The sequence below is a fragment of the Neophocaena asiaeorientalis genome, unplaced genomic scaffold (genome assembly GCF_003031525.2).
Source record: "Neophocaena asiaeorientalis asiaeorientalis breed wild unplaced genomic scaffold, Neophocaena_asiaeorientalis_V1.1 scaffold521, whole genome shotgun sequence".
Taxonomy (NCBI): Eukaryota; Metazoa; Chordata; class Mammalia; order Artiodactyla; family Phocoenidae; genus Neophocaena; species Neophocaena asiaeorientalis.
Window position 1 is genome coordinate 991,545 of NW_020174712.1, and position 27,413 is coordinate 1,018,957.

General features: G+C 45.8%; 1 protein-coding gene across 6 annotated transcripts in view; it reads right to left on the bottom strand.

The window, feature by feature from the left end:
• The window catches only part of FBXO25 (F-box protein 25), a 50,729-nt gene that overhangs the window by 9,529 nt on the left and 13,787 nt on the right, over positions 1 to 27,413 (bottom strand). For all 6 annotated transcript variants that reach the window (XM_024759971.1, XM_024759966.1, XM_024759969.1 and 3 more), the window contains exons 3-5: positions 16,866 to 16,969; positions 15,892 to 15,941; positions 13,241 to 13,333 (exon numbers count right to left, since the gene is read on the bottom strand). In XM_024759971.1, coding sequence (XP_024615739.1) covers positions 13,241 to 13,333; positions 15,892 to 15,941; positions 16,866 to 16,969 — 247 coding nt within the window. The remainder of the gene's footprint in view (positions 1 to 13,240; positions 13,334 to 15,891; positions 15,942 to 16,865; positions 16,970 to 27,413) is intronic.

The following is a 27,413-nucleotide window of genomic DNA, read 5'->3' on the forward strand; positions in this document are numbered from 1 at the left end:
ACAATGGTGTGCCAGTTTCTGCTGTATAACAAAGTGAATCAGCTATACATGTACATATGTCCCCATATCTCCTCCCTCTTGCGTCTCCCTCCCACCCTCCCTGTCCCGCCCCTCTAGGTGGTCACAAAGCAAAATGTTAGCGTCTTCCGTCTTCCTTGTTCGACCAGCATCACAATCAGCACCACTTTAACACTGACTCAGACCCTTTCCCCGTCTGCGTTTACAACCAACTTAGAGACCTGAGGCCAGCTTCACTGCTAACGACAGCCGGAAGGGATGGGGCTCCCAGCGCTGACCCGACAGACCGAGCCACCGGCCCTGGGCAGTGAGTAACCACCAACCTTCCCTGACAGGCTCCCTGCTCTCAAGACAGACCCTCAGGATCTGAGAGAAACAGACCAGAATATGCAAATACATGCCTCTCCTGCTCCGCAAAGAAAAATGAGAGTGCGGAGCCCGTGGGCCGCGGCCCTCAGAGAGCCGTCCAGGGAGCCCCCGGGACCCCAGATCTAAGCTACTTCCCTGGTACCACTGCCGCCTCGCTTGTGTGCAGTGCAGGGTCCCGGTGCCCACGAGGATGCTGCACATGCTGAATCCAGCCCTGAGAACGCACCATCTTCCACCATCGCAGACGCTGCGAAGATGGGCACAGGAGGACACAGGCACTCTTTATTTTTAAATAGAGAAATTTTTTTACAACTTATTTTAACTTCCATATGGTAAATATTAATAGACAAAACCCACATAAGCAAATTTCTTATGTGAGGAGGAGGAGGACCCCTGACACCAGGTCTTAGTCTGAGAATGGATATTCTGTCACAAAAGGAAGTATTCCAACCACCCCCTCCTATCATCAACAAAAACTACAGTTTTCTAATATCACGTAAAAAAATCCTTTAGAAAAAGGCTGAACTCACTAGCAGAAGGCGTGGGGTTGGCATGGTGGGTTAGCTAGTTATCCACAGGGCACCCACCAGAAAAACCACCACAGTGGGATGTGCAAACACAAGAGTGACCATGTTAATAGATGACAGTGAAATCTTAGGTTATAATGGTAATTAACGTAAAAGTGCAGAAGACAATTTTTTTTTTTTAATTTATTTTTTGGCTGCTTTGGGTCTTGGTTGCTGCGTGTGGGCTTTCTCTAGTTGTGGCGAGCAGGGGCTCCTCTTCGTTGCAGTACGCAGGCTTCTCATTGCGGTGGCTTCTTTTTGTTGCGGAGCATGGGCTCTAGGTGCGTGGGTTTCAGTAGTTGTGGCACATGGGCTCAGTAGTTGTAGCTCACGGGCTCTAGAGCGCAGGCTCAGTAGTTGTGGCGCACAGGCTTAGTTGCTCCACGGCACGTGGGATCTTCCCAGACCAGGTCTTGAACCCGTGTCCCCTGAATTGGCAGGTGGGTTCTTAACCACTGCGCCACCAGGGAAGCCCCCAGAAGACAATTTACAAAGAAGATATAACCACACATTAGCCTCTCTTCAGCTAGATATATAAGACAAAATCTGTTGGAAACCTAAAGAGAATTTGTCAAAAATACAAATATTGTGGGAGATTTTTATACGTCTTTTCAAATTTAACAATTCTAAACAAGTAAGGATGTGGAAGAATTAAATAATATAACCGCCAAACCTTGTTTAATAAATAAGCAGAAAAACTTACATCCTTCAAATAGAGAATCTGCATTTTTCTTATGTGTCAATAGAATATTTACAAAAATTAACTATGAAAATGGCCACAAAGGAAAATTTAACACATTTCAAAAAAACAGAGATCGTACAGGCCGAACTCTCTGATGATAATATACTAAAGCTAGAATTAAATAAAAGTACGGAAAACCTCAGCTATCTGAGCTCCCAGGCACGTCTGGAATGCCCAAGCGCACGTGTTATGTGGTCAGGATGACAGCGTGGGTGTGAGGGAAGGACAGAGGGTGACGGTTTCGTGTTCAGGTCGCTCTTTCGTGCAGCACAGGGCACCCTCAATGGGCAGAGGCCGGGGGCCGTGCCGTCTTCACTCCTGGCTTCACGCAGATTTCCACACTGACCCGTTATTACCGAGGCGCTACCGGAAGGGCTGGACATGACTGCCTAATTCTTACAACACCCCTAGAAGACGTACTGTATTATCACGCTGCACAGCGAGAACTGAGGCCCAGAGATGAGGAAAATGACCCCAAAGTCACACAGTAACAGGGACCGGATTCAGGACTGAAACACTGCAAACTCTTGCCACCTGTGTCCCGTGCACCTCACGCGTGTCAGGACGCAGCGAACAGCTTCCACAGGCTTCAGCGATGTGCAAGTTGATTACCTGATTTTAAAAGTCTTCTCAGTTTTACTGTATTTAATGAAAATATTTACTGTATTTAATGAGACCTAAACTCTGCAATAGCAGATTCTCACCTAGATGTTCACAAAGCCGGAGCACTGCCAGCACCCAGGCTTGTTCGCAGACTCTGCGTCCATGTTGTTACAACTCTCTGGGAAGTGTCAGGAGCTTTCATCAGGTTCTCCCAAGGTCCGTGGCCCCGCTCCTCCCCCAGGGATGAGGGTATCTCATGCAGGGCAAACGCAGGCCGCGTCGAGAACAAGGGTCCCATCTGGGGGACCAGCTCGGGCAGATGGCCTGTGAGAAGTGACCTCTTTTCGGACTGTCCCTCTTGTCCACCCTCCGTGGGAATTAACACCTCATTTGACTCTCATCCTAGTCACTGACTTCTAATACTGGCAGAAGGAAAAACTGTTATCTTCTATGAATTGAATTGTTACACAACCTATAATTTCAGTTTTGTTAAAAGAATTCTTAGTTCTTGCGTTTGGTCACATTCTACAAGTTACATTGTTGGCAGCATAAATATGCGGGAAGTTAAAGAAAAATGAAGATGGTACTGGACACTTGCAGACTCTGTGCTAGTGACATTTCAAATTTCCAGAGGACATGCCATCTGCTGGCGGGACACACACATCCCATAAAACGTCAGAGCTACAACATCTAATTTAATTCTCTTGAGGCCAAACTGTCCAGTTAGTGTCCAGTAGTGCTTCCTTTGACTGGACGCAGGCATCCCTGGGAGGTCCCACGTGGTCTCTTCTCCTTCATGAATCTTGTTCTTAGGAGTTACATATTTTGCTAGCTTACTTTAATCCAACACTTTTTAAAGGGAAAAATTAGAGAAACTCCTGGAGTAAGTAGCCTATACCAATTCTTGAATCAACAAGAAGGACGTTTTTAAAAAAATAAAATGTAAACATATCTTTTTGTGCTAAGGAACTCAGAGGGCATTCCTTTTGTGAAGAATTTGTTTTCTAATAAGGAACTTCCTCCATTTCTCAATACCAGTTTTCTTGAAAAGAGGAGGTGCCTGTAGGTTCAGTAAAACGACTGGCAAATTAATTATTTTAGTCTCTTATGAGCCAGTTTATATTCAGGTAGAATTTGTGCAGAATGTTTACCATGGAAAAAGTCACCAGAACATCTCACAGGACAACCTGCTCATCTGTCCCCTCATCGCAAGTGGAGCAGCTCCAGGTCTGTTCCAGGTGCTGGGGGTATGTGTGGGGGGGGGTGCCCAGGGAGTGGGCACGTGACAGGGACCAAGCTGGGCTGTGACCCAAGACACTGCAACGTGGCACACAAAGGCTCAGGTCAGAGATTCTACGGATGGTCCCTCTCAACAGTCGCCCTGAACTCAAAAGGCCACTGTTTTAAAACGTCTCCACGTGTGTCAGGAAGTCACTGCTTTCCACGAGAGGAGAACGCTATAGTATCAAGACAAAGAAGACCTTTAATACACGCATCTCTGCTGTCAGGACCGCCTGTGACCTGAGGCACATCTTGCCCGCTTCTCCTCCCTGAATCTGGGGACAGAGCTGGACCTGCGTGGCTGCTGTCCCTCCATCTAAGCCACCCTCAAAAGGTCAGCCAAGCGTAGCCAGCGCTCCTGAGCTGAGCACGTTCAAGAGCTTGTTATGATCCCACCACGAGATCGTCACGGCAGCCTCGGGGCAGATACAAACCCCGTTAGGTGTCGTGGAAGAAGAGATCCCTGGTCAGTAAACTGAGAAAACCAGACACAACCCAACACAGAGGTCTGGCCCCTCCACCCCCTGGCCCTGCTGCTGCCTCGCGGGTCCCTGGAAGCTCGTCCACGACCATGGTCTCCCCGCTCCTGTTCCCTCGTGAACTGTTCATGCCACGTGGTCCTTGGCAGAGATCAGGAAGAAGCTAAACATCTTCACATAACCAGACGGTCCAGCCTGAGACGTCCTTTCCCTTGTTTTCATGATTCCACTATTTAAAGGACCCAGGAAGCACTTGGGAAACAGGAGTTCACGTCCAAAGATTGAGGAGTGTTGGGAAACAAACTCCTGGGGCCGAAGTCCCAGGACCTAAGGAGGCGTGTAAAGATGAGCAGACCAGCTCCCCAGCTCAAGGGCAGAGGTCACATGAATACCCAAGTGGCCCCGGCCCTGCACACACTGCACCTGGTGCCCCGCGGTGAGGAGGCCCAACCTGTCCTACCTGACGGACAGGCAAGGGGCCCAAATGACACCCCCCCACCACCAATCCCTTACCTCGAACAGAAGGAAAGGGTGTCACTAACACGGAGGAGGTGCATGAGGTACATTTTCACCCAGAGTCGCTATGACGGGCACCTCCTGGGGGACCTCAGTGGCACAGGGACAGCCCTCGCCGTGGAGCCTTCCGACGCGGCCCGGGTTCCGGGTGTGCGGGCCAGTGGCAAGTCTGCAGGAGACCCACGTGCGCGACAACCGTCTGCTCTTTTCACCATCGGTCGGTTTCACGATTCATCAGCGAAATGTGTTCTCATACACACTCAGGTGGCAGCAGGGCCTCCTTCCAACCTGTGCCAGAAAACGGAGGGCCTCCCGGGCTCTGCTCTTTGTAATTTTTTCACTGACTAGTTTGCAATCATGTCGTCTAACCCACCGTTAGCACAGGCTCATTTTCCACATGTTCAAAGTGAGATGGTGTGAGAATATCTGACTATCGTGTAAAGAAGTATGCTTGATCCTTCGCAGAAGACAAAACATGAACAAGCATGACCTCTCCTCTCACGGAGAAAAGCACACGGCGCCCCAGGGGAGAAGTAACGGCCCTTCTGCACGGTTTCCGCGGCACGCTGCGCGGGGTACATCAGCGGCCACCACTCTCAGGGTTCTGAGGTCGCAGGTCCAGACCCCAGTGTCGGCAGGGCCCTGTTATGTTGCGGCCCAGGGAGGGGACCTCCTTGCCTCACTCAGCTCCTAGTGTTGTGGAGCCCCTGGGCCAATCTCTTCACATGGCTTCTCCCTGTGACTGTGGCTCTGTTTCCTCTTCTCTTAAGGACACAGTCATCGGTTTAGGGCCCTTCCCACTCCAGCAGGACCTCATCCTAACTGATTACATGTGCGAAGACCCCACTTCCAAATAAGGTCACGTTCTGAGGCTCCAGGTGGACATGAACCTTGGGGGACACCGTTCAGGCCCGCAGACTCGCTATTTAGAAGTAATTCCTCAAAAACATGGTAGTTCCTCTAATATAGGAATGTGGAACAGTGAAAAGACTTAAGCAAAACTCTACCACCAAACTTTTCACACAGGCAACCCACGCGCAAGACGTCAACCCCTTTGTGGCTCAGGTCGGCATCTGCCGCACACGGTGACCCAGCCCATCGGGCTGGCAGAGGATCAGAAGTGAAGAAGCAGGGAGGGTGCTCTGTGAGCCGTCGAATCTCCCGGGATGGCCTGTGTACGCCTGGAGCAGGGCCGGGCCCACCACTCAGCTGCCCGACTCCCGGGCCGGAGGCTGGACCCCGTTCTGACCGCCACCTCCCGCAGTTAATCCTGACACAGGACAAAACTGGAAAGAAGGTGATGAGAGGTGTGCCATCTCGAAGGACAGTGAGAACTCAGGGTCTGTCCACTGAGATCAAGTGGCGCATCCGCACTCGTCCCCTCCGCCTCCTGTCACCAGACCTTTTCGCTGCCCCTCTTCCCGCTCACACCGACACCCTCGTCTCTGGCTCTTCGGGGTGGGATCCTGCACGTACACGTCTATGACAAAACGCGGGCAGTCCCTGGGGGCCGGGCTGAGCTGCAGAGGGGCTGCACTCGCTGTGGCCTTTCAGAGCTCCCCTGGGGTCCCTGGCGCCCTTCACTTCAAGAGCCACAGCGCAAAACCAGGAAATCGGCCCTGCTGCATCCTCCTGGCCAAGTCACTCAACAATCCTTTATGTTTACTCATTTGTCTAAGTTTCAGGTGCACAACACGGTGCCTGGCGATTGTAAAGCTTATACTCCACTTACAGTTATTACAAACTATGGCTGCATTCCCTGTGCTGCACAATATATCCCTGTAGCCTGTTTATTTTATACCCAGTAGTTTGTTCCTCTTAATCCCCTACCCCTACCCAACAATCCCTCTTAGAAATCCGGTTTCCACTGCCAAACTTCCTTCTAAGTCAGAAAGTTGTTGAAATATCCTTTCAGAATATCGTATGCGCTTCTGGAAAGTCCTACCCCTTTAGTGAAATGTTCTGAATGGAGAAATACTATTCTGCGTGATCCCACCTTGTATAAACATGAATCTTCCATGACCGACTTCTCGTAAGCACCCTCATAAGTGCATCTGTTACACCCTAAGCACACCCTGTATTTATTAATATTTCCTGATCCCCTACTGTGACTAGAGGGTTAGTAGATTCTTTCTGTATGACCCCGAGTACAAGAAGGGACTTAAATACGTCACAGACGACAGGTTCACCAGCACCGCTGGAAAGGCCTGATCAATTATTAAACCTCACAGACCCTGCCCTGCCAGCCAGCACCTATTCTCTAAACAGGCCGTGAATGCTAGCAGTGAGTATTAACGTCTGTTAAAATGTTTCTCAACAAATATTTTAATAATTAAGCTACAGACTTCAACTCTCCTGACGCTACAAATACGACGGTGCAGCACACACAGCCAGCACCCGACACCTCGCGCTGCTCCCTGGGCGACGCGCAGGACGGCCCGCCGCCAGGTGCGGCTTCCCCGAGCTCAGGGAGGAGCCTTGGGCAAGCTGGAAGGGCCGTCAAGAGGCTGAGTTACCGTCACAGATAAAACCTGATGCTCCTGTGACCAGGCCTCAAACAAAGCTCAGAGAAACCAAACTGTCAGTGAGTAACACATTCCAGTTACAGGGAAGTTAACGTGAGGAAGTTAAGGTAACCAAAGTAAAAAAAAGTCACTATTTACAAGCCAAATAAAGTGAACAATGTGTCACAGACGGCAGCAAAGCTCACTGACCACAGGCAGGGAATGAAGTATAAACTCATTTTCCAAATAACCCAAATAAAGGTACATAAACGTAACGATTCTGAGAGTTTTTCCCCTATGAGGAACCTACTTTAGGAAGCACAGCACACCTGGCATGTTTATACATTTCAACTGCTACCCTGTGCTGCTCTCAGGGAGTTTCCTGACAGCCTCTTTGGCCATCGCCCCCAGATGCCGACCCTTCCAGTCCATGCTCTCCTTGAGCCCGCCCCGTCCCTCCCAGAGGACCCGCAGCTGCTGTCCCCGCGGTACTGGGGGGCCTCAGATCCAGGGAGCCACCATGCATGACCTACACGCCCCACAGAGAGAGACAACCCAACTCTCCCCCGGGAAGGGCTGGCACTGAGGGGCTGCCCAGTTTCCGGGTGTGCAATGACACTACGGACAGACGCCACCTCTCCACTGCTGAAACTTCAGTGTGTATCGCTGACAGATGTGACGAGGTCTATGGCTGGAATGTGAATTAGACGATTCCCTGACACTGTTAGTTTGGAAAGACAAGTCAACCTCACAGGATGGGACTGTGCACCTCTCCTAAGGGTGCTCAGCAATGTGGGCACCAACATTCTCATCCCTCCCACCTCAGACCAGGGGACACCAACTACTAGACAGGGGGTAAAGATGCTGACATTCAGTCTCCAATCATGACACGGAGCTAAAAGCCCACTTCAAAGGCCTTTTAAAATACCAACTCTGCTATAAATCTCCCCGTTTGCGGCGAAATAACTACATATGTGCTAATAATTCCAAGTCTTTGGTTAATTTTTCTACTTAAAATTTTCAAAATTCCACCAAGTTTAAGTCTTTGATTTATCTTAATGAAAGTAAGGTCCTAAAACTGACCAAAAATGCTTTTAATTTACTTATACATTACATATAAATGGTATGAATGAGAAGTAAGCTCAATTACGGACCAGATATTAAGAACTGTCCACTCACCAGGGCCAAATCTAAACTGCATCTTGACTGTCATTTTTTTCCCCCAATAAGCAAGTTTCTCAGCACATATTATAAAAGAATAACTGCAAATAATCAGTTAAGAAGAGAAAAATTACTAGTGAGTAAAGACCAGTTTTTATTGATTTTCTAGAAATAAACTTAATAGTTCAATAAATTATGCGAAGGGCTTTTCAGTAGCCGGCCAAGACAACATTCTCAATCTATAAATAAGCATTTTTTCAAAACTACAATGAGATATCATCTCACACCAGTCAGAATGGCCATCATCAAAAAATCTAGAAACAATAAATGCTGGAGAGGGTGTGGAGAAAAGGGGACACTCTTGCACTGCTGGTGGGAATGTGAATTGGTTCAGCCACTATGGAGAACAGTATGGAGGTTCCTTAAAAAACTACAAATAGAATTACCATATGACCCAGCAATCCCACTACTGGGCATATACCCTGAGAAAACCAAAATTCAAAAAGAGTCATGTACCAAAATGTTCATTGCAGCTCTATTTACAATAGCCCGGAGATGGAAACAACCTAAGCGCCCATCATCGGATGAATGGATAAAGAAGATGTGGCACATATACACAATGGAATATTACTCAGCCTTAAAAAGAAATGAAATTGAGCTATTTGTAATGAGATGGATAGACCTAGAGTCTGTCATACAGAGTGAAGTAAGTCAGAAAGAAAAAGACAAATACCGTATGCTAACACATATATATGGAATTTAAGGGAAAAAAATGTCATGAAGAACCTAGGGGTAAGACAGGAATAAAGACGCAGACCTACTGGAGAACGGACTTGAGGATATGGGGAGGGGGAAGGGTGAGTTTTGACAGGGCGAGAGAGAGTCATGGACATATACACACTAACAAACGTAGTAAGGTAGATAGCTGGGGGGAAGCAGCCGCAAGGCACAGGGATATTAGCTCGGTGCTTTGTGACAGCCTGGAGGGGTGGGATGGGGAGAGTGGGAGGGAGGGAGACGCAAGAGGGAAGACATATGGGAACATATGTATATGTATAGCTGATTCACTTTGTTATAAAGCAGAAACTAACACACCATTGTAAAGCAATTATACCCCAATAAAGATGTTTAAAAAAAAAAACATTTTTTTGTGAATTACAAGAGAGTTTTAACAGCAGTTTAACATAATAGCCATATCGCTGACTACCAACTAGTCTGAAACTAAACATACAGCATTACATTTGTAACACAAATTCTGCTGAATGGTGGTGAAGAACACGACTGTTTACAAGCGTGCGGACGAAGCTCAGCGGCGGAGGCGGTGTGTGTGTTTACGCACGTGTTAGCCCAGAGCAAGAAGTGGTGTTTGGATTTATCTGTGGCCAGATGGACAAAATGTAACGTGAATGAGGTTTAAGAACAGGCCGAATACACGAGGAGTGTGTGAAAGACCACGGACTCATCCATCCCACCACAGTGCTGAGGGGGCAGCTCACAACCCCATGTTTACAGGTTTCCTTACGATTCCCACCAGCGCCAGCAGGCACTGCCTATGTGATTCAACAGTGACCCTAAATTAGGTGTCATGTTCTGAGGAACATGGCACATGAAATTAGTTCTCTATTCTCCTTTAAAAAGTTGAGTGAGGGGCTTCCCAGGTGGCGCAGTGGTTGAGAGTCCGCCTGCTGACGCAGGGGACGCGGGTTCGTGCCCCGGTCCGGGAGGATCCCACATGCCACGGAGCGGCTGGGCCCGAGAGCCATGGTTGCTGAGCCTGCGCGTCTGGAGCCTGTGCTCCGCAACAGGAGAGGCCACAGCAGTGAGAGGCCCGCGTACCGCAAAAAAAAAAAAAAAAAGTTGAGTGAATGCAGCTTGGAAAAACAATGTTTATTCCTCAAAATCAGACTAAAATTTTGAAAAATTGCAAAAGTAACCTAGGTATGAAGATGTTTCAAATATTTTTAAACAGACAACACCAAAAGTGGCTTATTTCATATACAGGATGTGGAAGAGACAATTTAATTTGGATTTGTGTAATTAGAAGACGTCAAATTTCCATTCCTGCCAAAGTATAGGAGAATAAAGACTAAACTTCCATTCCAAACTACTTATTTTTATTTTGACAACTAAAACAATTTATACTGAACACTAAACTCTAATACTAATTTTTATTCTGAAACTATGTAGTAATTATAGATTAGCCTCAGTTTAAAATGCTAATTTTAGATAAAGGAATTTCATATAAAATATGAAAATACTAATGCTTTTCATATAAATTCTTAGAGGAAATATTACTGCATGCCATCCGAAATGTAAGGAAACTCTTTCATCAGTCATTTCAAAACCACTGCTTGTACATCTACAGCTCTTCTAATATTAAGGAGTGGCCATCTGGACAACACAGCACAAGTTATGGGAAACTGTCTTGTTGAGAAGAACTGCAAGAGACCCTCACTGTCCTGGTAAGTGTGGTATAAACATGAAAGCAGCAGAGAGGTGCCAAGGACACCACTCCAGCCACTGAGGCCAACTACGATTCAGTGCGATTCAGGGGTACTGACCGCACGATGATGCACTAACAGACCCGCAAAGCAGTGTTTCCACCCCAGTGGCGGGGTGCTGAGCGAGAGGGGATCCCACCCCCACAGACAAGGTGGCAGCAAGTGCAGGGGGACATGTCACCCAGAGGTGAGGCACAGAGCACGATCAAAAGAAAGCAAGTGGGGGCATCAGGACTGCTGGGGAGGCAACAGGAGGAAAGGGAAGGGAGAAGAGACAGTACAGTATGTGGACCCGATCACAGAGAGTCACTAGGGCAGGGAACAGTGCGCCATGGCTCGTGGACCCGATCACAGAGTCACTAGGGCCAGGGGACAGCACGCCATGGCCACGGCATGTGGACCCGATCACAGAGAGTCACTAGGGCCAGGGGACAGCACACCATGGCCACGGCACATGGACCCAATCACAGAGTCACTAGGGCCAGGGGACAGCGCACCATGGCCACGGCAAGTGGACCTGATCAGAGAGAGTCACTAGGGCCAGGGGACAGCAGGTCATGGCCACGGCACGTGGACCCGATCACAGAGTCACTAGGGCCAGGGGACAGCGCGCCATGGCCACAGCACATGGACCCGATCACAGAGAGTCACTAGGGCCAGGGGACAGCGCACCATGGCCATGGCAAGTGGACCCGATCAGAGAGAGTCACTAGGGCCAGGGGACTGCAGGTCATGGCCACGGCACGTGGACCCGATCACAGAGTCACTGACAGCTGGCTTCATTTGTCTTCGTCTTTCGGAGAAGGCAGACATAAGCAGATCAGTTTAGGAAGGTAACTGGCCTCGGGAAGGGTTTGAAGGAGCAGGAAGCAGGGGCAGGAGGAGGGTGAGGAGGCAAGGACCCCTGATGGGGAGGCCCCACCTGGCGGGAGTGCTCGGCCATCACGGAAGTGCCACAGAGAGAGGCCAGCCGTGTGGGAGGGCCCAGTGGTGCTGGCGGGCCTCGCATAGCGGCCTCAGCAGCTGCCAAAGCCACCAGCCCCGGCGGCCGTTTCTAGAGGCGATGCAGAGAAACGCCACTTCACGCGTTAGCATGTGGACACACCACATATTTTACTTTTTAGTTACGTATTTTTTTACACATACTACAAAAGAACCAGCAGAGAAAGTCTACGATCTGCCAGCTACTACTGTCTAGGATGAGGACAACGTCTGAAGAAAGGCTCCTCAGTGAAAAAGAGACCAGCATGTGGACAAAACAAAGATCCCAAGGCTGTTCAGCTGACCAGGTTCAGTAGGACACAGAGCACAGAACGCTCAGACCTTCTCTGGTCAGCAAACCAAGGGCCTGGACCAGCAAGATGAGCAGAAAGCCCGGCACTGAAACCAGGAGGCTCGGTCCTCCCTCCCACGTCTCCGTCCTGCCCCAGAGTCTCTCTCACGCCCCCACGAGTAAAATCCCTTGTGTGGATTGCGGTCCAGAGTGGCTGGTATTAGACAACTAAGCATGATCTGAAGTATCAAAAAGCACGTGGGTCAACGCTTACTGTGTAACAGACCTCTCTGCTGACACACGTTTTCCTGGATACTCAAATCTTGGCATTTCTACAAAGTGGAGTCAAATTCCAGTTCGGTCTCCTGGAGGGAAGAGGTAGCTGGTGGAGGCCCCTGTCTGGTGTGCAGGCACCTGGGAGAACTCGAACCCTCGAAGGGACTACGGCCTCCACACAGCCCCCACCTGGCGAGGCTGCAGGGAGCACATGGCTAGGAACCCCAGGTGCTGGTCACATGGATGCCCGGCAAACTCTGACTGGAACCAAACCAAACACTCGGGCTTAAAATCATTTAACCACCCAGTTTTCTGTCCTTCCGGTAGCACTTCCAAATGCCTAGCAGGCATTACAAGGAATATCTTTCCAGAGTCTCACAGCACTATTAAAAATCCAAAATCAACAGCTTCGTGACCCATCACTTACTCTTTGCCTATAATAGTAAGAAGGTGAATAAGTTGGTTAGGCAAATAAAAGCAGACAGTAAATGGAATATATGGCAAGATCCTTTCTTTTCTGAATGTAGGCCAAGACAAAAATTTCCTCTAAAAACATGTTATTAACACAATAAGGCTTCTGTGGAGTTCCATTCGGTATAAATTTCCTTCTTTCTGTTAGCCCACAGTCCCTCTATTAAGCAGGGATCATACTCCGTGAAAAACACAAAGTAGAAAATGCATGTGAAAGGATTCCCAGGATACCTTCTGCCTCCTCTTTGCATCTCCGACAGCGCGACGCGCGGGGAGTGTGCCCCTGCCCCTGCGGGAGCCTGCAGAAGCCGCAGCGCCAGCCCGGAGCCTCGCCCGACTGCCCGGCCCCGGGGGTTCTCTACCAGCGAACAAGCACAACTGTGCGCAGCTGTCAAAAGCATCTGAAATGTTTCACATGAAAATCCTCAAAACGCAGGCGCCCCAAAGTGTCATCAAGTGACTCTGAAATAAAATACTCACTCTGGCCACGTAAGTGAACCTCCGGGCGTCCTGGACCGCACTGAAGAAGTCTAAGCGGTTAAAAGCTTCTCCCAAAGTGCAGTAGCCGTGTCTCTGGAAAAAGAGACACAAGTGAAAATCTGTCAAATGAGTCACGAGTCAAAACGAGCAAACAGTTAACGTGAATTAGTCTGCGCAATTTCTTTTTTAATTTTGGCAAAGGATATTCGTTTTTATTATGATCTATTCCATATTCAGCTGAAAATAGAGTAAAATTAAAACAATGCTAAATTTAAGTCATTTATGTATAATCAAGACACTACGCATTGACATTTCTACACCACTTAATGACAAGGATAAATATTGATTAAATATTTGTCAATTTCCTTTGTTGGCATGCATTTGGGGGAGGACAAAATTAAGCCTAAAATCATAAAATAACTGGATGTATTCTAGGCTGTGCAACTACAAATACATAAATCATGCTTGGCCACTACGAAGAAGCATCTGCTATAAACTACACGTTGGAGTTCGATTCCGACGCGGGGAGTCCTGTGTGCCGGCAGGCCTGGACACACGCCCAGCCGCTCAGGATCAAGGCCGAGAGGCACCTGAGTGGGGTGGGGTTCTGAACACCAGCGTGTGGGTGCAAAGGGCTAGAGGTGACGGGACGTGACCGTGGGCAGTGATATGCCCTATATTCCATACTGGTTTGTACAGATCTCTACCCCAGGTTTCAGAAGACATTTTAAACTCGATCTTCTGTATTGGAATACTTAGAACATAAAGAGATCTTCAATGCAGAGTTGTGAGTATAGATAAAGTGGGGAATAATCACAGAAAACATGAGGTGACAAACACGCCTCACATTTCAAACAGAGGACAGGAGAGGGGCCAGAGGGGGAGCTGGAGGGGAAATCCCTAGTCTCTGACAGAAGACGCACCGTGAGGGCTGATTTGGTTTTACATCCAAATCCCAACAACACTCTCAATGTGTGCACAAGCCAACAAGATACACTTATTTAAAACATTCGTTATGTATTTTTACTGAATATCCACTAAGTACAAAATATTTTCCTGGGAGCTGTGGAGGAAGCCAAGATTAACTGGTTATCAATCACAACCTGAAATCAATCACAGCTGGTAACTATTCTCTTTCTCAGTGAACAGAATTCTAAACACTGGTGTTCCTTCCAGGCAGTCACCCATCTCACAACAGCCTCTTCTTTGGGGGGAAATAAAATCACACGTTTGAAGCACACAAGCAGCAAACACCTGGCGGGCCCCAGGTGAGAAGACCAAAGCCGTGATGTGATGCGGAGAGAGATGGGACCAGCTCCAAGTCCTGGACCCTGCCTGTGCCGGTTCCCAGGACCCACGCAACACTCCGCAGACTCACCGCAAGTTCCCCCTCTGCCGCGTGTGCAGCCGAAGCTGGACCTCTGTTCTGTAATCAGTGTCGTGACACCCAGCAAATGAAATGTCTAACAGTCTTTCTTTCTTTTTTTTAAAATAAATTTATTTATTTTTGGCTGCATTGGGTCTTCATTGCGCGCGGGCTCTCTCTAGTTGCGGCGAGCAGGGGCTACTCTTTGTTGCAGTGCAAGGGCTTCTCATTGCGGTGGCTTCTCTTGATGCAGAGCACAGGCTCTAGGCGCACAGGCTTCAGTAGTTGTGGCATGCAGACTCAGTAGTTGTGGCTCGCGGTCTAGAGTACAGGCTCAGTAATTGTAGTGCACGGGCTTAGTTGCTCTGCAGCATGGGGGATTTTCCCGGACCACGGCTAGAACCCGTGTCCCCTGAGTTGGCAGGTGGATTCTTAATCACTGCACCACCAGGGAAGTCCAAATGTCTAACAGTCTTTCATAAGCTCAAACTAGGTCAGATTCGCCAAACACCTTCCAATGGTGTACTGGAGTGTATGTTATGGGTTAGAGTGGTTTCATACCCATTTAACAATGTTAACCATCGCCAAATAGGTTGGATAAATTTTCTATCTCAGAATCTAATCCTTAAGCTTCTAGGAAGCTGGGCTGGTTTCAGAACACCCACTGTTAACACTTCTGGAACCCTTAACTTACGCTAACATAATACACGCTAAAAAACCGCTCCCTGAATATTTTCCCCCATTGTTGCAAAATAAGGCCAATGCAGAGTTTCTCAGACAACAGATGGAAGCAAGCTTCTCCAGATACCAAGAGAAAAAAGAAACATGCAGAGTTGAGGTGAACAGACCTTTTGCAAAAGAAAGGCGGGCAGGGCTCAACTGCTCTTTGCAGATTCCAGCTTAACTACCATCACCTTAGCTACTACTCTACAAAATAAATGAGGGGTTTACGAACTGTTCTCACCAACCCAAAACACAGGAGAGCCAAGACACAGCCCTACTAGTACCAGAGGCTCACTATGAACAGCTTTTGGGGAGGGCAGGGAAGGAAACATCAAAGTACCTGGGGGTCCATACTTCTTCTGAAACAGCCCTCCGCTGATTCAGATTCGTACGGCGCACTGACATACACCACACACACAAAACACTGTCTCAAGACCCTCTTATGCTTTCACCTCTTAGAATGGGGACACAGGTGTGATATTGCAAAAGAAACAATTTAATGTAACATCACATATTCAACAGTAACAATACAAAACATACTCATTTATAATAGAATACTTACTTCTCTTGTGCTTTCTTTATGGACATAGATCCATTTTTCACGATAAAAACCTAGAATAAAAATTAACTTTGTTTTTAAAAGCTGGTGAATCATTACAAAATGAAGATTTTAAGGAACTTCAACAGTGGCACATGCTAACAAAATCATCTGACATCATATAGATAAGAGATGCTTTGACTTGGCTAAATGCAACCAGAATTGCTTCGTTTCCTAATATCAGTTTAAGAGGTACTGAAACATCTTTACGTGAAAGATGATTTATGACAGTACCACGTCTAGGTAACTTGGAAGAAAAAAGTGTCACCAAGTGACTGCAGTCATATCCAAATACAAATGGTTATAAAAGTGCATTTGGTATACACCCTAATAAAAGTTCTCTTCCTCTTTCATGGCCCCGTATGGTGTTCCATTTAAATACACTTTCCAAGTAACTCATCCCAGAGCTTTGAGGATCACAAGTACATTGTCCACGGCGGCCTCCAGAGGGCGCACGACTGAATTCACTAACAGGGTCTCAGGGACTCAAGTCTGGGCATCTGCACAGGGCCCTTTCAGAGCCTCCCCATCCCCGTCCCGCCTGAATGGCTCCAGTTTTGACCATGTCTACCTTCTGCTCCGAACCAGCAGCGTCTCCTGCACCAAAGCCCAATGTCAAGGTCCCTAAGGTTCGGCCTCACTGCTTGGGAGTGAATGGACCTGAATTCAGGACTGCTATTCAACATTCAGACACAGAGGCTGTTTTGTAGGTTTTCCTGTCTTTGGTTTCGTTGTAGCAAATCTTACTAATGACTTGCTCAGCTAAATGGTTGAGCTGCAGATATCTGACCACTAAGTCAGTGGGCAACTGCGGGTACAGTGCTGCCACGTGTATAACCGTATCAGCATTTACGTCATAAGACAGCACTGTCAATGCCATTCAACTTATCAACATATTCAACAAGCAAATATGAAATTATTAATGAAAATGTTCTTACACTGAGTATTTTTGTCATTTCTAAAATGGTCCTTTTTCCTTTTTTTGGATGCATATTCATGCTCTTCATTATTGAATATTTCTTCATCTTCACTATTTAAGATACTGAAATAAAGATACATTTTATTAAAATATTTTTACAGGGGTTTCTTCATCTGGATTTTCTTTTGTTAAAAAGAAATATTTCATTTGCAATTCAGGAGCCCACAATAAAAATCATGTTAAATTCTGAAAGCAATCCTTAATTTTCAAAGCAACAAATCACAGGTTTGAAATTACAAGGCTAATGTCTACTTTTTCGTTGTTGTTGTTTGTTTTTTGCGGTACGCGGGCTTCTCACAGTTGTGGCCTCTCCCGTCGCGGAGCACAGGCTCCGGATGCGCAGGCTCTGCGGCATGTGGGATCTTCCCAGACCGGGGCACGATCCCGTGTCCCCTGCATCGGCAGGCGGACTCTCAACCACTGCGCCACCAGGGAAGCCCCATGTCTACGTTTTTTGCTTGTTTTGAGAAACCTGAGATTTATCCTGGTTCTTATCAGAATCCTGTATCAGGAAGTGATGCACAAGTTTTAGAATCGCCTAAGGATTTTGAAATGCTCAACCAAGGTAGTTTCAGACTTTAAAACTTATAGTTTGATAGTTTATACTCTGGAAAAAAGTTAATGTGACAATGTGATACCTAATACTAATGATTTGCTACATCCCTGACCCAGCGCTGGCCCAGTGCTGAGTAAACTCACATTTCTCTTTGTCCCCATACTTCCAAAGACTTAACTGGAACTACTACTGTATTTCCTCACTAAGCATCAAACAACTAACGCTACCTGTTAAGGTGCTTAACTGAAGCCAGATGAAGTAAAACATTTCTTTTTTCCACTTAAATACATCTAATTCAAAGCTTTCCCATTTTTTTCTTTTGGATAAAATAAAATCATAAGGTGATAACTAAACAACTTGAACACATTTTTTTAAAAAAATTTCTTCCTTGTAGTAAAAAATAAATAAATAAGACTATGCAAAAAGCAGTCCACCCCCTCAAAACTGAAGATGCACACAATTTTTATTTTCAGCACACTCACAGCTGGATTGTTTTCAGTCTGACAGCAAGCAGGGGCTCTGTGGAGATGAGCTGGCTAGCGGAGGGCCAGGGACTGATACTCAAAGCCGAGGGAGTAACCCTGCTGGCTGCCTCGTCGCCACTCTTTGACGAGAAAATTGTACGCAAGCTCCTTCCACTAACCTGTATTCACTTTTAATCAAAACAGCTGATCTTCCCAAATGAATCCATTTATCACCATCAGAATAGACTTAAAGAACATTGGCAATAGTCGTAAATCATGAAGACAAGCAAAAGTGCATTTAGAAAAAACAGACAACTTAACATTCAGTGGCAGGCGTTAAATAATACCAATTCATAGAAATGGGTTGATCCCGGCTGTATCTCACATTGGTTTGTTGTCATTGATTCAAACACTGAAGGTAGAAGATTTCAAATGTGAACAGCTTTTCCAACTACAATCACAAAGGCATCAAGGGAAAGCAGAAGTACACTGCTCTCCAGAAACAGCATCACAGAAAGGAAACCAGGCACCAGGAGAGGAGGGAGCTGCCCGGTATCTCCTGGGAGAGGGAGCTGTGTCCGGCTAGGCCCAGGCAAGCGAGGGGCACTGGGCAAGCGCCCACGTGTGCTCTGCCCTGACTCTGTCCTGGGAAGGCTGGGCCGTCTGAAGGGAGGCAACAGGCCCGGGGACAGACGTACAGGAAGGAAGCACAGACATCTATACATTTCAACCGTGTTGACTTACGAAGGCGACACTCTCAGCCCTCCACGCCCACCGCTCGGCACTCCACCAGCACCCCGTCACCCTCTCTCTCAGGAATGTTTTTCTGATAAACCCACCAAAGGTGCATGGCTTCCCCACACCCCACGTCCATGTCCAACCAAGACAAGGATACGTATGGAGAAGAACCATCAAAAACATCTCCTGACATACAGGTAAACAGCAAGGACCTACTGTATAGCATAGGGAATATTCACTATCTTGTAATAACATATAGTGGAAAATAATTAGAAAAAGGATACGTACGGATACATGTGTAACTGAGTCACTCTGCTGTACACCTGAAGCTAACACAATATTGTAAATCAACTATACTTCAATTAAAAAAAAAAAGTCTCCTGACAGGAATAACCAAGGGCCGAGGAAAGAAGTTACTCTCTTCTCCTAACTCACGCCTTGAAGTCAGCCTGCGGCTTTTAACACTGTCCAAGGGTGACCTCACCTTTTCCCACCTTAGGATCCTCACCCTAGTGACGACCCATTAGACAACTGGTGACATTTTTCTCAAGAGTCACATAACGTGGTCTTAAGCTTCAACCCCAGACCTTTCTCGGGCCAGCACAATACTCTGTGATGGGCTATCACCTTCCAATCATTTCCACCCAATTCTAGGAAATAAGACAAGGGAGGGTAAACCTCCGGGTTTGAACGTGGTTAATCGGCAGTTCGTAACTGTTATGTTGTAAGACAAGTCACAGAAGTTTTGTAATTAGTAAGAAAAATTACCAACATTTGTGAATGATTTACATTTTAATATTTATAAAGGTAATTTGTGCTAATAAAAAAAAAACCAAGTATAAAATGAAAAGTCTCCCTTGCCAATCTCACGCCTGAGAATTGGGTAAATTTTCATTATTTCTATCTTCACTTGTTCTGGTTGCTAATTTTATAATTCAAAACAAAACAAAACAAAAAACCCAGGCACATACCTCTGTTTTGAGCTGCCTGTAAGAGACAACGAATTAACCTCATTACTACCCTCCCTTCCATTCTGGGTGGCAATTCATCATTCAACGATCATCAACTCATGACCCATCTAACCTCATCTCTCTCTCCACCCATTGCTTGGCAGGGGACTCACTTCAATTATTTTGACATAAATCCCAGACCGGCTATCATTTCAGGTGTAAATGTCTCAGGATGACACTTAGTCCTGCTGTGATCTGTGTAATTAGTGTTTCTTCATGGATGAGCTCTCCAGGGCGTTCCCATCAGCATCCAACGTCTCTTAAAGGTGCCCAGAGGGCAGGGACTCCTGCTGGACTAACCCCTGGCTGGGGGATGGGCAGGCACTGCTGCCTGGGTGCCCCTGCCTGGCCCTCAGGGAGAGATGGGGAATAGGTGGGCTGTGCTGTTGGCCCGTGTGTATCCCAGGTCTGGAACTGCGGGCACCCCGGCCACCTATGGTGCTGCCCCGACCACATCACTGCTCAGTGCTGGCGTCAGATACCTCCACGGCCTGGGGGAGGGAGGGATGCCCAGCACGTGTTCTGTCGGTAGTTCTGTTGGTGGCTCCTACTGCATTTCTCAAGTAAATACCCCGAGGCTGTCCCTGGGAGGAGCCCCCTGCTGCAGCCACCTCCTTGGCAATACCATCCCACACTATCCCCACCCCGCACTCTCCCCACAGGGAAGCCCTTCGGCTATAGACCATGCAAGCATGTCTCACAGACTCCTTACCCTTTCGGGTGCACCAAGACACTGAGAGTTGCGCCCCCCATTTTCTCTCAAGTACAATGTATATTTACAGTATTTAAGATAATATATACCTTTTTTTTAATCATTTCTAGGATTTTGCATAGGAGGGGAAACTGCAGCATCCATCCCCACCCAATTGCTTGAAATCAGAATCTTAAAAACTGTACTAAACCAGAAATATTTATTACTGCCTTGGGTTAAATAGTGGCCCCCTCAAATATGTCTAAGTCCTAACCCCTGGAACTTGTGAATATGAGGGTCTTTGCAGATATAATTACATGAAGGATCTCAAGACAAAATCATCCTGGATTAACCAGATGGGCCCTAAATCTTATATGGGGAGAGGCCACACAGGAGAGACACAGGGGGATGGCGGGTGACAGCAGCCAAGGGACAACAGCCGAGTGACAGCAGAGGCAGAGACTGGAGCTGAAGGACAGCGAGCATTGCTGGCAACCCCAGAAGCTAGAAATTCTCCCAAAAAGCCTCCAGAAGGGACCACCCCTGCTGACACCTGCATTTCGGACTTCTGGTCTCCACACTGCAAGGAAAAAATTTCTGTTGTCTTATACCACTGGGTTTTCAGTATGGCAACCCTAGAAAACTAATACAATTCTCTATCTTCTTAAATTACTTCAGTTGGTATTGCTCTTGAAAGCACATATGGGCTATCAATTCTACCATACAAATAGAGGAGACTCTGGGAAGAAAAACGCAGCGAAATGAAATATTTAACATACCAAAGTAAACATGACAAACAAAATGTGATCATTTTACCAAAAAACAAAACAGAGGAACCCCTCAGACACAGTCACCAGTAACTGACTGCCAAGCTGACTTCCACGGGCGTTTCTCTCAGTGAAAGGAACTTCTCTCCCAGCAGGGCCACAGTCTCTGCTCTAACAGTCCCAGGTTACTGTTTTCAGTTGTATGTCGGTCACCTATTAAACTTAGCTTTTTATCCTCACATTACCCACAAAGGGTCAGGGTTATATTACTTTCTCCTGCTGGCCAAATGTTCACGTTTGTTTTCCTGATATAAAGTCACTTTTGCATCAGTGTATTATTAGCCTCTCTCGCAAAAAAGATATTAAAAAAAGGTCCAATTTTTTTAAGTTAAAAAAAAATGCAAAACCTGTCTGGTTTTAGCATTAGCACTTCTGTCCTAAACATCTCATGTGACATGCTTAAGGAATCTGATGCAGACATGATGCATGAAGGGAGCAGCAGGCAGGTGGCAGGATGGGATACTGAAGACCAAGGTGGACAGCGGCCCAGGCAGGCCCACGGCTCTGCCAGCGGGAGAAGCAGTGGACACCCCCATGCAACTTGACGAGGGGAACACCGTCTTTCAGAGGCTCCAGAGGGAGTCCTCTTGGAGAAGGGCCATGTAAGAAGTCCAACCACAGCAGCTGCAGACTCCATGAGAGAGAGCCAGGAAGGCACGAGGGCATAGCGGCCACCCTCTGCATTCCACCGATGCCCCGCAGGCGTGCTCTGACGGCTTGCCTCCAACCTGCTCCCTTGCCTGAATGACAGACCCACCGAGCACCTCATGACGGTCACACTCCCGCTTACTCTAGGAGTGCACGTCCATAACGTGAGAAAGACACAAAGACCTGACAGCAGTTCTGCAGGAGGAATCACAGGCCAGGAATGGAATGAGTTCAGGTGACATAGTTAACATACTCAAGTGAGTCAAGGATTTATCATTTAGATAAACTCAGTCTTAAAGGTAAAGGTCGCAACAAACGTTATGAATGTGCATGAACAGAGAAGTACGGCAACCAGGAAATTAGTGGAGAATCCACTACAGAATGAGCTCGGGAGGCCGCCAGGACTAGAGAGGCAGAGGCAAGAAGTCTGGTGTTAAACAAGTAACATGTATGTACTTGTAGAATTACATGTTTCTACACGTACACGAAGGGTCCATGATGACAGAAAAGACACAGCAAGTGATGGCTATAAGACACATAGCAGAGAACAATGACTAACAAGGTAGGAGAGGGCAGGGGAGACAGGTCAGCAGCTAACTGCAATATTACACACTGTACGGAGCCAACAGTCAGTGTTCAAAAAGAAACCAAGGATACCACACAAAGGTATTAGCATAAAGGTGAAAATAAGAGGTAAAAAACTTCCTAAATATCAAAAGAGTAAAAGCAAATAAAACACAAGGGGCCAGACTCTCTGTTGTGTGTATGAGAGAGGTGAACATAAATAAAGACAGACAGATACAGATGCAAACGTGTACTGTACATCCAAAACATTAATTTCAGGGAACTGAGGCCAAATGGAGCAGTAAGCGTGAAGGGGATTGGCTCACTTTTAAAGGAAAAGTGTTTGGGGTTGGCTCACAAAGCAAAACAAACACCATACCGAATACGCACACATATAAAAGGATGGGGAAGTACACATCAGCATGTACAGACCCAAGAAAGACAAGTGTGGCAGGAAACTTTATAGCATTAAATACATATATCGATAAAAAAGTAAATAATATAAACATACAGCTTGAAAGCTAGAAAAAGAGTAAGTGAACAAAAAGAACTGTTAAAGATAAAAACAGGTGGGGCCTTCCCTGGTGGTCCAGTGTCTAAGGCTCCACGCTCCCAGTGCAGGGGGCCTGGGTTCAATCTCTGCTCGGAGAACTAGATCCCACATGCCGTAACTGAAAGATCCTGTGTGCCGTAACTAAAAGACCCTGTGTGCCGTAACTGAAAGATCCTGTGTGCCGTAACTAAAAGATCCTGTATGCTGCAACTAAGACCCAGCGCAGCCAAATAAATTAAAAAAAAAAAAAAGATAAAACAGGTATTAATAAATAGTAAAAGAATAGAACTGAAAAATAAGCCCCAAAGCTGGTTCACTGGACAAAACAAACCAGCAAGATAAACCACTAGATATCTTATCAGACAAAACAGAGAAAGTACACTATATAAAATTAATGACAAGAAGAAAATTACAAACACAGGAAATTTTAAAAATTGTAAAAGGCTACTTTGTACAACTCTTTGTAAATAAATGAGAAGAAATGAAACAAGTTTCTTAAAAATATAAATTTAACAAATAAAAAAATATCAGATTTTTCCCTTAGAGCTAGTTAAATACAAAGTTCATTTAAGAAGAAAGCGAGGAAGAATTAGGAGACAATTCAGAACAAGAACAGCAGTGGGAGAAGTCTAGTCCTACCTGATATTAAAACAAATTATAAAGCCTCATGAAAACTGCTTCTGGTCCAGTTCAAGATGGTGACAAAGGAGGACCCCAAGCTCACCTCCTCACAGACACACAGAATTGACAGCTACATATGGAACAATTTTCCCTGAGGAAAACCCCCAAACCAGCAGAGCACCCCTACACTTCAGCTGAACAAGAAAACAACACATTTAAGTGGGTAGGAGAGGCCCTGACACATCTCACCACAAACCTCAGCCCCGAGGGGCTGTCCAGAGTCGGGAGGGAACTCCCAGCCTGGAGCTTCTCTCTGAGGAGTGAGGGACGTGAACTCACATCAGCACCCCAACTTTTAAGACCTGCACCTGAGAGACAAGCCCCCAGACATCCAGTGAGAGCTCTCCACCAGCTGCCTCCAGAACACAGTACAGAGACCTCAGCCCAAAATGCACCAGCTTCCCTGTGAAAGAGGCCTGTCAGTTTACCTTCAGCTATGGCCGAAGGGGCAGGGTGCTAATGAAATACTCATCTGGGAGCTGACTGCAACCCTCTCTAGAGACAGGAGCCTGGCAGGCACCACATTCATACTCTCTCCCTGCCCCACTGTGGGTCATCAGCATCTCTGAGTGAGGAACAATGCACACATCTGGTACGCAGACTGTCATGGCTGCTGCCCAGAGAACCCAACCCTTGATAGCCTGGCTCTGGTGGCCAGTGGCGCTGTGCTCGTGGGTTCAACAGGACAATAGCAGAGAAGGAAACCATTCTTAACTGGCTACCCCAGGGCTCAACTCAGAGGAAACCAACAGAAAAGCCCACCTCCCAGTCTTCCCCTGAGAGGTATATGTGCATACTTCAAAAGCTGCTGCCTCAGGGTCTGGCTTCCAATCAGCTTGAATCTACGTAACAACTGATATATACTCCCCTTTGCGACACTGACAGGTCTTGGCACACCCTCAACTACTGAGAGAGACTAAAAATAAAGTAGGCTGATTGGACAATCACAGAGGTTTGAGAGACAACCAAGAGCTGGGGCAGGGTTGAACAGTAAGGTTCATCTCCTACACCAGGCCACTCCTTCAAGACTGGAGGAGGTGGCTGTTTTATCTAATGCACAGAAACCAACACAGAGGGTCAAGGAAAATGAAGAAACAGAGGACTATGTTCCAAATCAAAGAACGAGATAAAACCTCAGGGAAAAAAACCTTAATAAAATGGAAATAAGTAATTTACCTGATAAAGGTTCAAAATAATGGTCATGAAGATGCTCACTGAGCTCTGGAGAAGGATAAATGATGAACAAAATAAGAATTTCAACAAAGAGAAAATATAAGAGTACCTAATAGATGTCACAAAGCAGAAGAATACAATAACTGAACTGAAAAATACAACAGAGGGGTTTCAAAGCAGACTAAATGAAGCAAAAGAAAATATCAGTGACTCAAAGACAGGGAGTGGAACTTACCCAATCAGAGCAGCCAAAAGAAAAAAGAATGAAAAAGAATGAAGATACCTTAAGGCATTCTGGGACAACATAAAGCAGACCAACATTCACATTACAGGGGTCCCAGAGGAGAAGAGAGAAAGAGGCAGAAAACTTACTTGAAGAAATAATGGCTGAAAACTTCCCTAACCTGGAGAAAGAAACACACATTCAGATCCAGGAAGCTCAGAGAGTTCCATATAAGATGAACCCAAAGAAAGTCACACCAAGATACATTATGATTAAAGTGTCAAAAGTTAAAAACAAGAGAAGAGTCTTAAAAGCAGCAAGAGAAAAACAATTCCTTACATACAAGGGAATCTCCATAAGAATATCAGCAGATTTTTCAGTAGCAACTCTGTAGGCCAGAAGGGAGTGGAACAATATATTCAAAGTGCTGGAAAACAAAAAACAAAACAAACCCTACCAACCAAGAATACTCAGTAAATTGTCCTTCAGAATTGAGAAGAAATAAAGAATTTTCCAGAGAAGCAAAAGTTAAAGGAGTTCATCATGACTAGAACAGCCCTACAAGAAATATTAAAGGGATGCCTTTAAGCCAAAATGAAAGGGTGCTAAATACAAAGAGGGAAACATGAAAGTATAAATCTCACTTGTAAAGGTAAAAATACAGTAAAATTAAGAATAATCTAATGTAAAGGCAGTGGGCTAATCACTCATAAAGACAGTATGCAGGTTAAAAAACAAAAATATTAGTAGTAAAAATAACTATGACTACAATAATTTGTTAATGGATACACAACATAGAAAGATGTAAATCGACACCAAAAATATAAAACGTGGAGGGAGAGTAAAAATGTAGCTTTAGAATGCATTCAAAACATAAGATGTTATCAACTTAAAACAGACTATTACAAATACAAGTTGTTTTATGTAAGGCCTGTGGTAACCACGAAGCAAAAATCTATAGTAGATACACAAAAGATAAAGACACAGGGAACTAAGCATACCACTAAAGAAAGTCATCAAACCACAAAGGAAGTAAACAAGAGAAGAAGAAAGGAACAAAGGAATTACAAAACAGCCAGAAATTAACAAAATGGCAATAAGTACATACCAATCAATATTTACATTAAATGTAAACGGACTAAATTCTCCAAGTAAACGGACTAAATTCTCCAATTGAAAGACACAGAGTGGCTGCATGGATTTAAAAAACAAGACAAATATATATGCTGCCTACAAGACACTCACTTCAGATGCAAGGACACACTAAGACTGAAAGTGAAGGAGTGGAAAAAGATAGTCCAGGCAAATGAAAGCCAAAAGAAAACTGGGGTAGCTAAACTTACATCAGAAATAGACAAAATAGACTTTAAGACAAAGACTCTAATAAGAGACAAAGGAGGTCATTATATAATGATAAGCAGATCAACCCAACAAGAGGATGTAACATTTGTAAACACAGGAGCACCTAAATAAAGCAAATATTAACAGACCTAAAAGGAGAAATAGACAGCAGTACAACAATAGGAGGTGACTTAAATGACATATTAGACCACATGGACTTAACAGACATATATAGAACATTCCATCCAAAAACAAGAGAATACACATTCTTCTCAAGAGCACAGGAAACATTCTCCAGGATGGATCATATTATAAGGCCACAAAACAAGTCTCAATAAATTTAAAAAAGACTGAAATCATATCAAGCACATTTCTGACCCTGATGATATGAAACAAGAAAGCAATTACAAGACAAAGACTGGAAAATGCACAAATATGTGTAGATTAAACACGTTAATGAACAACCAATGGGCCAAAGAAGAATTCAAAGGAGAAATGAAAAAAATACCTTGAGACAAATGAAAATGGAAATACAACATACCAAAACTTAGGGTATACAGCAAAAGCAATTCTCAGAGGAAAGTTCATAGTGATGAGTGCCTACACCAAGAAACAAGAGAAACCTTAAATAATGTAACTTTATATTTCAAGGAACTAGAAAAGAAGAACAAAGCATAAAAACAATGGAAAAGGGCTTCCCTGGTGGCACAGTGGTTGAGAGTCTGGCTACCGATGCAGGGGACACGGGTTCGTGCCCCGGTCCGGGAAGATCCCACATGCCACGGAGTGGCTGGGCCGGTGAGCCATGGCCGCTGAGCCTGCGCATCTGGAGCCTGTGCTCTGCAACAGGAGAGGCCACAACAGTGAGAGGCCCAGGTACCGCAAAAAAAAAAAAAAACCACAATGGAAAAAATAGTAGGAAGACAATGGAAAAGATCAATGAAACTAAGAGCTGGTTCTCTGAAAAGATAAACAAAATTGACAAACATTTAGCAAGACTCACCAAGGAGAAAAGAGAGGGGACTCAGAGTCAGAAAT